Below are 14,250 nucleotides of genomic sequence, written 5' to 3'. Positions count from 1 at the left end.
GAATACCTTGGTTGAAGAATATTCTACCCAGAGACCCAGAAAAATATCTGATTGGTTACTTTTTTTTTCTAACACAAAACCACTGAAATGCGTAGTGCATGGACCGAGAAGGACAAACAAATCAACATAACACTGTAATATTACAGATCAACAACACAGATACGATTCTAATTTATTAATTTTACATAAGTGTTATTTATATAATTAAATCAATTTTTTGGGTTAAGTGTTCCAGGGTATTCTCTGAATATCTTGAAGGCCCTGGTTCGCTCTGGTTCATGTTTATATAAAAGTTATTTCATTTGGAGGAATAAAAAGTGTGCAACCCTCTGACCTTTGAATGTTCTTCTTATGTTTGACGTGGAAGTGCATTAGCAAATTAATAATGCTCTATTTGTTTAACTACTGAGAGTAGCAGTGCAGGAACTCTCAGGTAGGCTAACCGATGATTTGGAAGAGAGGGTCATCTGATTTTAGTTGACAACGAAGACTGATCTGGCTGGCTGTCGGTGTAGATGGCTTACTGATGATCTGGCTGTGCATCCGCAAAGATGGCATGGTGAATGCTTTCTTCTAGGAAGAACGTCCTGCAAATGGCAAGATTAGACATGTTGAGACATGGCCGAAGGATTTCAGGCTTACTGGTCAACAGGTTGACTGAAGGCTCACAGGGTTCAGAAAATAAAAGATCAGTCAGAACGTATGTGGGCTAGCTGGCTCAGGGAAGGCATGGCAGAAGGCATGATCCGAATGGCTACCGAGGCCATCGGCTTCCTCTACTGCACATTTCCTGAGATCAATGTTATGCTTTTTTATTTATGCATTTTATATCTAATCTTTAGGTAGATTTCTTAAAAAACTAAACTTTTTACTGAAGTTGAAGCTGCCAAACCTAAAAAATACCATCCAGGCCCGCCCCTCCCTACAAGCAGATCACGCAGACTGCGTGGGGCCTCATCTGATGCGTAAAAGTGGCGAAATGAAGCGCGCCACAGTTCCGCCGCTGCGAGGCTCCTGCGCTCACAGTTCACGCGCGTGCTCCACTAGCACTAGCTGGCTTTAACTCTAAAAGGCAACTTGGAAATAGGCCATGGATTTTTGGTTAGAGAAGTTTCAAGATATGATCTTTTGAGAAATAATTGAATAATAGTTGTTTTTTTAGCAGATAAATCGAGAGCCCACAAGTACCAGTAAGTTTGGTAAGGCAAATAACCTTTTTCCTGTTTGGCGCCTCCTTCCTTTGCCCCCAAGTCCACAGAGATAAAACATCAATGTTCCATTTTTCTTTCACAAGTTTCTCCAAAATATATAAATACAAGTGCCCAATTTAAATTTACATTGGGGTTCATGTGATGCCACTGAATTGTTTTGGCTCACTCAAACAAGATGTCATACACACAGAGGTGGCCGGAGCAGGGATGGGCACTCTTACATCTGTTGCTGATGGCATCTTTCTCTCAGGCTGAGGAGCCAGTGTGCACACAGAGAGGGGATCCTGAGATCCCTCAGATGTTTAAGGATGGGGACATAATGTTGGGGGGAATCTTCTCTTTCCACAGCAGCTGGAAGAACAGACGGGATTCCTACATGGACATACCACTGCCACTGCAATGCACCAGGTAACAGTATACCATATCAATATTTTGCTTCAGATTTTTGAAAGGGTATAACATTGAATATTTAAATGAAGATATATTCCTGTTGTGTTTGATTTTATCATCAAATACTTCCATGTACTGTGCCACTCTTTCTACTGCATGGACCTTTTGTAACTAAATATTACGAACTGTTTGCATCAAGCTTGAATTTCAGAGGGTTCCAGTTTGCCCAGGCTATGCTATTTGCCGTAGAGGAGATTAATAACAGCACAGACCTATTGCCTGGCATCTCTCTGGGCTATAGGATCTATGATTCCTGTGGCTCAATAGCCAAAAGTGTGAGGGTTGCATTGGCCTTTGCAAATGGTAATGAAGTTGTATCACAACCCTCTGAAGTACCATGTACAAGACCTGCCCAAGTGCAGGCCATTATGGGAGAACGTTCTTCCTCTCCTTGCATGGCTATGGCTACTGCCATCGGACCCTTTCATATTCCAATGGTGGGTAAGATTGTTGGATATAATTAATATTCAACTATTGCAACTATGTATAGCAAAAGGGATTGTAGTTGGCTGTATAACTACTTTATATCCTGAATCTTTACGTTGGGATATAACTTGTTTTTTTCTTTTAGATCAGCCACTTTGCTACTTGTGCCTGTCTCAGTGATAAATCCAAGTACCCATCCTTCCTCAGAACAATACCCAGTGACTACTACCAGAGCAGAGCCCTAGCACAGCTGGTTAAGCATTTTGGTTGGACTTGGGTTGGAGCTATTAGAACAAATGATGATTATGGAAACAACGGTATGGCCACATTCACAGAAACGGCCCAGCAGCTTGGCATCTGTCTTGAGTACTCTGTGTCCTTCTTTAGAACCGATCCACCAGACACAATACAAAAGATAATTGACATTATCAAGGCTTCCACTTCCAAAGTGATCATTGCTTTCCTCTCCCACATGGATTTGGATGTGATACTACATGAATTTTCTCCCCACAACTTGACTGGGTACCAGTGGATAGGCTCTGAGGGCTGGATCTTTGATTCACAAACTGCAGCTGTGGATAAGCATCACATTCTAGACGGTGCTATAGGCCTGTCCATCCCCAAAGCACATGTCAGTGGCATGAGGGAGTTCATGTTGGATGTGAGGCCGCTCAATGTATCTAGTAATGAAATGTTTACAACGTTTTATGAGACGTTATTTAGTTGTAAGTTCAAGCAGTCAAAGTCTTCATCAAGAAATCAGAAAGAATGTACTGGACGTGAAGATTTGACTGAAGTGCAAAACAGCTTCACCGATATGTCTCTAATGCCTATCTTTAACAATGTCTATAAAGGAGTGTATGCTGCGGCCCACGCACTTCATTTGATCCTCAGCTGTAACAAAACATGTAACACCAAGGTGCAGCTAGATCCATTTACGGTGAGTAAATGGATCAACCAACCAATGTTACTGAAGTTTTTACATTAAATCACATCAACACGGAAAATGTTTACAATAACGTAAATTAAACTTTTGCTGTCTCTCGTGCTGTTAAAACACTTGGACAACAACACATTCTTCAAATTATGTTCTGCATTGGCAGATATTTGTTTTTCAGATTTTACAGCACATAAGAACTATTCAGTTTAAAACAAAGGAAGGAGAAGAGGTTTACTTCAATGAAAATGGAGACCCAGCAGCAAAGTATGAAATTATAAATTGGAAGCCAAGAGAAAATGACATTGTGGAGTTTGTCACAGTTGGCCTTTATGATGCATCTTTACCTGCAAACAAACAGCTCAATCTGCAAAATGAGTCTATAACTTGGACACAGAACTCCCAACAGGTAAAATACTGTAAGATCACTGTCGTTGCAAATTACAGTCTTTTTGTTTCATTATAAATATGAAATAGACACTGTTAGTCATGCAACGTCATAATGTATGGTTTTTATGCATAAACATTTTAAATAGAAATATGCAAAGGCAACACAGTAATCAAAGTGAAGGCCGATCTTTTTCTTTCTTCTCATAGTCGATTTGATCCCACAGGTGCCTGTGTCAGTTTGCAGTGAAAAATGTCTTCCAGGAACTCGCAAGGTTCTCCAGAAAGGAATGCCTGTCTGCTGCTATGACTGTATAAGATGTGCAGAGGGAGACATCAGCAACATTACAGGTGTCGTTACATAAATGCAAGACAAAACATGTATTGTTCATTTTAAGAAATTGCAGTGGGTTTTTGGGGGATTTCGAAACCTTGCAGTACTTTAAGAAGAAAAAAACACAATATCGTTACACAACTAATAATTGCAAATGATACATATACAGATACTGAGACAGAATTCTGAAGTCAGCTATATAAATATATGCAAAAGTCTTCCTTAGGATTAATGCATTATGTTAAAGCACCAATGTAAAATAAATGTTTCTACTTCAAGTCTACCTAAAATAAATCATTTCATTATTCATAGAAATTCATAGAAATCCCTGCGAAGAACTTTATTGTACAAATAAATAAAACATTGTATATACTTATTATGTGCTGTACTGTCTTGTATGCTTAGAAAAGATGCAACGTAGGGACAAATACAACATTAAAAAATAATTATACATAATGTTTACCACATTTTAATTTTCTTCAGATTCTGTCACCTGTGTGCGGTGTCACCCTGAGTTCTGGTCAAATGAAAGAAGAGATGCCTGTGTAAAGAAGGAGGCAGAGTTTCTGTCATATGAAGAGATTATGGGAGCGCTGCTCACTGCAGCATCCTTATTTGGAACATGCATCACAGCTGTTGTGGCATTGATTTTCTTCAGATACAGGAAAACTCCAATTGTCAGGGCTAACAACTCTGAGCTGAGCTTCCTGCTGCTCTTCTCCTTGACTCTGTGTTTCCTGTGTTCTCTGACCTTCATCGGTCGGCCCTCAGATTTGTCCTGCATGCTGCGACACACAGCATTCGGCATCACCTTTGTCCTCTGTATCTCTTGTGTTCTGGGGAAAACTATCGTGGTGCTAATGGCCTTCAGGGCTACACTTCCAGGCAGTAATATGATGAAGTGGTTTGGGCCTGCCCAGCAGAAACTAACTGTTCTGGGTTTCACTCTAATACAAGTAATGATATGTATCCTCTGGTTAACAATTTCTCCTCCTTTTCCTTTTAAGAATTTTAAAGACTTCAAAGACAAAATAATCTTAGAGTGTGCTTTGGGCTCAGCTTTGGGCTTTTGGTCTGTACTTGGGTACATAGGACTACTGGCCATTTTATGTTTCATTCTTGCTTTTCTGGCTCGGAAACTGCCTGATAACTTTAATGAAGCCAAGTTTATAACCTTTAGCATGCTGATATTCTGCGCTGTATGGATCACTTTCATCCCAGCGTATGTAAGCTCTCCTGGAAAGTTTAGTGTTGCTGTAGAGATATTTGCTATTCTGTCCTCCAGTTTTGGACTGCTGTTTTGTATTTTCATCCCAAAATGTTATATCATCTTACTCAAACCAGAGAGGAATACAAAAAAATATATAATGGGAAAGGGAGCCCTAAAATAATTATGCATCCCTATAATGATATTTATTTATTTTAGTGTTTCTAACTGTGAGTTGTTTTACTGTGAAATGTAGCATATTGAGATGACTCCTTTTAATAGAATCATGTCAACCAGTGTGTATATATGCAATAAAAAAAGAATACAATTATATGCACACCCAAAATACCAATCTCCTATGTGATTTCAGATTAATTGCCAGAAATTGTTATTCAAATAATAAAAGCAACACTGTCTTGCATAAAACATTTGACTAAACTTAAATTTCATCTCGTCTCCTGAGACTTATTTTCAAGCAGGAAAATGCCCTTCTTGTTATTGATGGTGTATAAAAGGGTGTCATGAGCTCTCACGCAGATTGGCGTGACCTGAAGAGCACAGCCATGTCCTAACTGAGGCCGCTCCTTTTGGTTCTGCTAATGGGGAAGGGGGACTCTGTGTTCCGACTGCAAGACTCAGCACAACCGCCTGAACTGTTCCAAGATGGTGACCTCTTTATTGGAGGCATTTTTTCATTCTGCACAAGGCAGGATTACGTAATTAACACATTTCAGAAAATTCCAGGAGTACGGAAATGTAAAAAGTATGTATTGTTAGGCATATTTTCAACGTTGTATGTTCATTGTACTGTATTTGAGACTTAACACAAATGTATTATTTTGTTCTATCTTTCACAACACCCTTGCTTCAATTTTTGAGAATTCAAATTTTTTCAAGCATTGATTTTTGCTATCATTGAGATCAACAAAAATCCTGACATGCTCCCTAATGTTAAACTTGGCTACAGTATCTATAGTAACTGTGGAACTATGGACATATTGAGAGCTGCACTGGCACTATGGTGTCTAATTTGCTTCAGATCAACCTCAGGCTATTTCCACTCGAAGCGCTTTAACAAACTAACAAACTTCCTCTGAAGTTCACAGTGTGCCCAGCCTGCCTCCACACCTGTCCCCTCAGCCTACTGGAAACTTCCCCTCAGGCCTGTTGCATCATGATAATCATAATTATGCCCTGGAGGATCTGACCATGATGTTAACTTTCGATAAAAAAGTTTTTACCCTGGAGTAAAGAAATAAAGACTCATACTTTAAGTGTATGCTTGTGTTTTTAAACCTTTGGAAGCAATTAAGTTAGATGTCAAATCATTCCTAGTAAAGACATTACTGTTAGGCTTTGACAGGAACTTCACAATGAGATACAAGTGAAAAATATAAGTGATGGAACATTTACCAACGTTATAGTATTGGTAATGTTTCACAATGTGTGCATGTCAGTGGTGAATCGTGTCTATCACTACTGGACCTTCTGTAGACACAAACCTCCGCTGCCGCGCCCCCCGCCGTTATAATGTCCGTCTTTTCACTGAATTGTCGTCTTGAAAAGGGTACTCACAACAGATCGTAACATCATCATCTTCACCTGTTGCACTTTCCATTTCAACGTTAAAAACAATAAAACGGCATATGAATTGCTTCGTGGCATTTATCTAGATCCTCTGTCTCGAGCCAGTGAACTACCGGGCCTTCTAGAATACCCTGGAACCAAGGAAAACTCTGAAAGAATACGCCCATTGGCTGCAAATCAATATATGATTGGTTGATCAAACTGTCAATCCAAAGGTACGCTCTCATTCAGTGCAATGGCCAGGGCATTCTATCAAGGATATTGAATACCTTGGTTGAAGAATATTCTACCCAGAGACCCAGAAAAATATCTGATTGGTTACTCTTTCTTTCTAACACAAAACCACTGAAATGCGTGGTGCTTGGTCGGAGAAGGACAAACAAATCAACATAACACTGTAATATTACAGATCAACAACACAGATACGATTCTAATTTATTCATTTTACATACCTGTTATTTATATAATTAAATCGATTTTTTGGGTTAAGTGTTCCAGGGTATTCTCTGAATACCTTGGAGGCCCTGACGGTTCGTCACTGGTGCATGTTTATATAAAAGTTATTTCATTTGGAGCAATAAAAAGTGTGCAACCCTCTGACCTTTGAATGTTCTTCCTATGTTTGACGTGTAAGTGCATTAGCAAATTAATAATGCTATATTTGTTTATCTACTGAGAGTAGCAGTGCAGGAACTCTCAGGTAAGCTAACCAATTATTTGGAAGAGATGGTCTTCTGATTGTAGGTGTCAATGAAGACTGATCTGGCTGGCTGGCAGTGTAGATGGCCTACTGATGATCTGGCTGTGCATCCGCAAAGATGGCACGGTGAATGCTTTCTTCTAGGAAGAACGTCCTGCAAATGGCAAGATTAGACATGTTGAGACATGGCCGAAGGATGTCAGGCTTACTGGTCAACAGGTCGACTGAAGGCTCGCATTGTTCAGAAAATACAAGATCAGTCAGCAAGTAGGTGGGCTAGCTGGCCCAGGGAAGGCATGGCAGAAGGCATAATCCGAATGGCTACCGAGGCCATCGGCTTCCTCTTCTGCACATTTCCTGAGATCAATGTTATGCTTTTCTATTTATGCATTTTATATCTAATCTTTAGGTAGATTCCTTAAAAAACAAAACTGCTTACTGAAGTTGAAGCTGCCAAACCTAAAACATACCATCCAGGCCCGCCCCTCCCTACACGCAGATCACGCAGACTGCGTGGGGCCTCATCTGAAGCGTAAAAGCGGCGCAATTAAGCGCGCCACAGTTCCGGCGCTGCGAGGCTCCTGCGCTCACAGTTCACGCGCATGCTCCATTAGCACTAGCTGGATTCAACTATAAAAGGCAACTTGGAAATAATTCAAAATCCATGGAATTCTTTTAACCAAAAAAAACAGAAGTTTCAAGATATGATCTTTTGAGAAATAATTGAATAATAGTTGTTTTTCTAGCAGATAAATCGAGAGCACACAAGTACCAGTAAGTTTGGTAAGGCAAATAACCCTTTTCCTGTTTGGCGCCTCCTTCCTTTGCCCCCAAGTCCACAGAGATAAAACATCAATATTCCATTATTCTTTCCCAAGTATCTCCAAAATATATAAATACAAGTGCCCAATTTAAATTTACATTGGGGTTCATGTGATGCCACTGAATTGTGTTGGCTCACTCAAACAGTATGTCATACACACAGAGGTGGCCGGAGCAGGGATGGGCACTCTTACATCTGTTGCTAATGGCATCTTTCTCTCAGGCTGAGGAGCCAGTGTGCACACAGAGAGGGGACCCTGAGATCCCTCAGATGTTTAAGGATGGGGACATAATGTTGGGTGGAATCTTCTCTTTCCACAGCAGCTGGAAGAACAGACGGGATTCCTACATGGACAAACCACTGCCACTGCAATGCACCAGGTAACAGTGTACCATATCAATATTTTGCTTCAAATTTCTGAAGGGGTATAACATTGAATATTTAAATGAAGATATACTCCTGTTGTGTTTGATTTTATCATCAAATACTTCCATGTACTGTGCCACTCTTTCTACTGCATGGACCTTTTGTAACTAATTATTATTAACTGTTTGCATCAAGCTTGAATTTCAGAGGGTTCCAGTTTGCCCAGGCTATGCTATTTGCCGTAGAGGAGATTAATAACAGCACAGACCTATTGCCTGGCATCTCTCTGGGCTATAGGATCTATGATTCCTGTGGCTCAATTGCCAAAAGTGTGAGGGTTGCATTGGCCTTTGCAAATGGTAATGAAGTTGTATCACAACCCTCTGAAGTACCATGTACAAGACCTGCCCAAGTGCAGGCCATTATGGGAGAAACTTCTTCCTCTCTCTGCATGGCTATGGCTACTGCCATCGGACCCTTTCATATTCCAATGGTGGGTAAGATTGTTGGTTATTATTAATATTCAACTATTGCAACTATGTATAGTAAAAGGGATGGTAGTTGGCTGTATAAATACTTTATATCCTGAATCTTTACGTTGGGATATAACTTGTTTTTTTTGTTTTAGATCAGCCACTTTGCAACTTGTGCCTGTCTCAGTGATAAATCCAAGTACCCATCCTTCCTCAGAACAATACCCAGTGACTACTACCAGAGCAGAGCCCTGGCACAGCTGGTTAAGCATTTTGGTTGGACTTGGGTTGGAGCTATTAGAACAAATAATGATTATGGAAACAACGGTATGGCCACATTCACAGAAACGGCCCAGCAGCTTGGCATCTGTCTTGAGTATTCGGTGTCCTTCTTTAGAACCGATCCACCAGACAAAATACAAAAGATAATTGACATTATCAAGGCTTCCACTTCCAAGGTGATCATTGCTTTCCTCTCCAGCATGGATTTGGATGTGATACTACATGAATTTTCTCCCCACAACTTGACTGGGTACCAGTGGGTAGGCTCTGAGGGCTGGATCCTTGATTCACAAATTGCAGTCTTGGATAAGCATCACATTCTAGACGGTGCTATAGGCCTGTCCATCCCCAAAGCACATGTCAGTGGCATGAGGGAGTTCATGTTGGATGTGAGGCCGCTCAATGTATCTAGTAATGAAATGTTTACAACGTTTTATGAGACTTTATTTAGTTGTAAGTTCAAGCAGTCAAAGTCTTCATCAAGAAATCAGAAAGAATGTACTGGACGTGAAGATTTGACTGAAGTGCAAAACAGCTTCACCGATATGTCTCTGATGCCTATCTTTAACAATGTCTATAAAGGAGTGTATGCTGCGGCCCACGCACTTCATTTGATCCTCAGCTGTAACAAAACATGTAACACCAAGGTGCAGCTAGATCCATCTACGGTGAGTTGAACACCAATGTTACTGAAGTTTTTACATCAAATCACATCAACAAGCAACATGTTTACAATAACGTATATTAAACTTTTGCTGTCTCTCATGCAGTTAAAACACTTGGACCACAACACATTCTTCAAATTATGTTCTGCATTGACAGATATTTTGTTTTTCAGATTTTACAGCACTTAAGAACTATTCAGTTTAAAACAAAGGAAGAAGAAGAGGTTTACTTCAATGAAAATGGAGGCCCAGCAGCAAAGTATGAAATTATAAATTGGAAGCCAAGAGAAAATGACATTGTGGAGTTTGTCACAGTTGGCCTTTATGATGCATCTTTACCTGCAAACAAACAGCTACATCTGCAAAATGAGTCTATAACTTGGACACAGAACTCCCAACAGGTAAAATACTGTAAGATCACTGTCGTTGCTAATTACATTCTTTTTGTTTCATTATAAATATGAAATTGACACTGTTAGTCATGCACGTCATAATGTATGGTTTTTAAGCATCAACATTTTAAATAGAAATATGCAAAGGAAACACAGTAATCAAAGTGAAGGCCAATCTTTTTCTTTCTTCTCATAGTCAATTTGATCCCACAGGTGCCTGTGTCAGTATGCAGTGAAAAATGTCTTCCAGGAACTCGCAAGGTTCTCCAGAAAGGAATGCCTGTCTGCTGCTATGACTGTATAAGATGTGCAGAGGGAGACATCAGCAACATTACAGGTGTAGTTACATAAATGCAAGACAAAACATGTATTGTTCATTTTAAGAAATTGCAGTGGGTTTTTGGGGGATTTCAAAACCATGCAGTCCTTTAAGAAGAAAAAAACACAATATCGTTACATAACAAATAATTGTAAATGATACATATACAGATACTGAGACAGAATTCTGAAGTCAGCTCTATAAATATATGCGAAAGTCTTACTAAGGATTAATGCATTATGTCAAAGCACCAATGGAAAATAAATGTTTCTAGTTCAAGTCTAAAAATAAATCATTTCATTATTCATAGATATTCATAGAAATCCCTGGGAAGAACTTGTGATTGTACAACTAAGCAACACATTGTATATACTTATTATGTGCTGTACTGTCTTGTATGCTTAGAAAATATGCAACGTAGGGACAAATACAACATTAAAAAAGAATTATTCATAACGTTGACCACATTTTTTTCTTCAGATTCTGTCACCTGTGTGCGGTGTCACCCCGAGTTCTGGTCAAATGAAAGAAGAGATGCCTGTGTAAAGAAGGAGGCAGAGTTTCTGTCATATGAAGAGATTATGGGAGCGCTGCTCACTGCAGCATCCTTATTTGGAACATGCATCACAGCTGTTGTGGCATTGATTTTCTTCAGATACAGGAAAACTCCAATTGTCAGGGCTAACAACTCTGAGCTGAGCTTCCTGCTGCTCTTCTCCTTGACTCTATGTTTCCTGTGTTCTCTGACCTTCATCGGTCGGCCCTCAGATTGGTCCTGCATGCTGCGACACACAGCATTCGGCATCACCTTTGTCCTCTGTATCTCTTGTGTTCTGGGGAAAACTATAGTGGTGCTAATGGCCTTCAGGGCTACACTTCCAGGCAGTAATATGATGAAGTGGTTTGGGCCTGCCCAGCAGAAACTAACTGTTCTGGGTTTCACTCTAATACAAGTAATGATATGTATCCTCTGGTTAACAATTTCTCCTCCTTTTCCTTTTAAGAATTTTAAAGACTTCAAAGACAAAATAATCTTAGAGTGTGCTTTGGGCTCAGCTTTGGGCTTTTGGTCTGTACTTGGGTACATAGGACTACTGGCCATTTTATGTTTCATTCTTGCTTTTCTGGCTCGGAATCTGCCTGATAACTTTAATGAAGCCAAGTTTATAACATTTAGCATGCTGATATTCTGCGCTGTATGGATCACTTTCATCCCAGCGTATGTAAGCTCTCCTGGAAAGTTTAGTGTTGCTGTAGAGATATTTGCTATTCTGTCCTCCAGTTTTGGACTGCTCTTTTGTATTTTCATCCCAAAATGTTATATCATTTTACTCAAACCAGAGAGGAATACAAAAAAATATATAATGGGAAAGGGAGCCCTAAAATAATTATGGAACCCTACAATTATATTACTTTATTTTATTGTTTCCAACTGTGAGTTATTTTACTGTGTAACTTAGCATATGGAGATGACTCCTTTTAATAGAATACAAGTTTAAACCAATATGTATATATGCAAATAAAAAAAGAATAAAATGATATGCAGACCCAATATACCAATCTCCTATGTGATTTCAGATTAATTGCCAGAAATTGTTATTCAAATAATAAAATCAACATTGTCTCGCATAAAACATTTGACTAAACTTAAATTTCATCTCGTCTCCTGAGACTTATTTTCAAACAGGAAAATGCCCTTGTTATTGATGGTGTATAAAGGGGTGTCATGAGCTCTCAAGCAGATTGGCGTGACCTGAAGAGCACAGCACTGTCCTAACTGAGGCCGCTTCTTTTGGTTCTGCTAATGGGGAAGGGGGGCTCTATGTGCTGATTGCAAGACTCAGCACAACCGCCTGAACTGTTCCAAGATGGTGACCTTGTTATTGGAGGCATTTTTTCATTCTGCACAAGGCAAGATTACGTAATTAACACAATTCAGACAATTCCAGGAGTATGGAAAATGTAAAAAGTATGTATGATCAGGCATATTTTCAACGTTGTATGTTCATTGTACTGTATTTGAGACAAAATTATTATTGTGTTCTATCTTTCACAACACCCTAGCTTCAATTTTTGAGAATTCAAATGTTCTCAAGCATTGATTTTTGAAAGAAAGAAAGAATCATACTTTGTTTACATGCTTATGTTTTTAATCCTTTGGAAGCAATTAAGTTAGATGTCAAATCATTCCTAGATAAGACCATACTGTTAGGCTTTGACAGGAACTTCACAATAAGATACAAGTGAAAAATAAAAGTGATGGAACATTTACCAACGTTATAGTTTCACAATGTGTACATGTCAGTGGCGAACCGTGTCTATCACAACTGGACCTTCTGTAGACACCAAGCGGCAAACTCTGGGGAAGAGCCGGGACCCCAATACGGAAGTGCTACATACTGCAGTTCATATATTGGCCGATAGGTGATGACTGCAGAAAGGAGCAATTTCCATAGACCCCCATGTTAAAATTCCCAATTTTACAGCAGAAAAAAACATGTTTCTACCCCTGACTCCATACATTTTATTATCGATATAGTTAGATTTCCACCTTCATGATTATGGATCTGTGAGTGAATTGTTTTCTAACACGACCCTTTTATTTATATTAGGTCTTAACGTTTTTACATAAATTAGGGCGTGCCACATTGAGTGACCGCTCTGTCAAGTGACTGCTACTGCTAGCTTCTTGTCTCTCTGCCCGCTGATCCGTGAAGCTAGCTACAGGAACTCTGCCTGGTCAGTTCATCCGGGAAACACAACTTGAAGCAAGTGTCAAGTGTAAAGTGGGATAATACTGTTGAACAAACAGCTTCTGTTTGAGGTTGATAAAATAAGGTCATCCTTGTAACTTAGAGAGATATTTTATTATGTAGGTAGGAACTGTATGCATCACTAAGGTTAATTTAAATTGGCTATGCTCAAGTATGTAGACAAGATAATGTCGAAGTAGTAGTGTATGTGAAATCAACCTCACAATAAGATGTGTGTATATATTACTATTATTAATGTCACATTTCAAGATGATTACTTAGATATTACGATATGGTTGGTTGAGCTGGAGTTCATTATTGAGCTTACACGTTAACGTCACAGTCATCTGAAGAACGAACCCAAACCTTGTTGTTTTTATGAATTGCATTAGCAAATGGGTATCAAATAAACAGTAAGCATTGGTAACACAACTTCCAAAGTTACAGCGGGCCCGGCGCCACGAGTGGGCAAAAGGGGGCCACTCAGTTGTATCCTTTGCCCCCTCACTTTGAGCATCATTCATCCATCAAAAAGTACAATACATGTCACAATTATTAATAACTTTAAATCATTAATTTCCCCCAACACACGTTACTATGTTTGGATAATATATGTGGGCAGGCAGTCAAGCAACGTGTAAAAAAGCCTCAACCCCAAGTGAGCTTGTAGTCTTAATGTTAGCCTGTGTGCTTAGCTGTAAACACAGTCGGATGGGTGACCAAAAGTCCCTGTTTTCCGGGCAGAGTCCCCGTTTTCGGTGGCTGGTACCCGGTTGAAACTCCCGAAAATGTTCCCGTTTTTGAACGTGTGTTAAAAAAAATAGAGCAAGGTGAAATCTAATGTTACATGTCAGTAAAAACAGAGTAACAGTGTTGTGCCTGTTTGCAGCGTTCGCGTATTTCTTCTTCTACTACTTCTTCTTCTTCTTTTGTCTTTA

The 14,250-nt window shown here is 39.5% G+C and overlaps 2 protein-coding genes across 2 annotated transcripts; both read left to right on the top strand.

Moving 5' to 3' along the window:
* Positions 1-1,386: 1,386 nt before the first annotated feature.
* Positions 1,387-5,136, top strand: LOC307037454 (extracellular calcium-sensing receptor-like; the record flags this gene model as incomplete). The annotated part of the gene is made up of 6 exons (XM_079678338.1): positions 1,387-1,619; positions 1,801-2,098; positions 2,233-3,027; positions 3,206-3,433; positions 3,639-3,762; positions 4,229-5,136. 6 exons carry the CDS (start codon positions 1,387-1,389, stop codon positions 5,134-5,136), a joined length of 2,586 nt encoding a protein of 861 aa, XP_079534464.1.
* A 3,073-nt stretch (positions 5,137-8,209) lies between these two features.
* Positions 8,210-11,947, top strand: LOC307037458 (extracellular calcium-sensing receptor-like; the record flags this gene model as incomplete). Its single annotated transcript, XM_079678342.1, has 6 exons — positions 8,210-8,442; positions 8,624-8,921; positions 9,057-9,851; positions 10,022-10,249; positions 10,454-10,577; positions 11,040-11,947. The coding sequence occupies 6 exons, from the start codon at positions 8,210-8,212 to the stop codon at positions 11,945-11,947; spliced, it is 2,586 nt and encodes an 861-aa protein (XP_079534468.1).
* Between the last annotated feature and the right edge of the window lie 2,303 nt (positions 11,948-14,250).

Source organism: Notothenia rossii (assembly GCF_949606895.1).
Source record: "Notothenia rossii genome assembly, chromosome: 4".
NCBI classification, from domain to species: Eukaryota; Metazoa; Chordata; class Actinopteri; order Perciformes; family Nototheniidae; genus Notothenia; species Notothenia rossii.
This window is presented reverse-complemented; position numbering and strand designations above follow the sequence as displayed.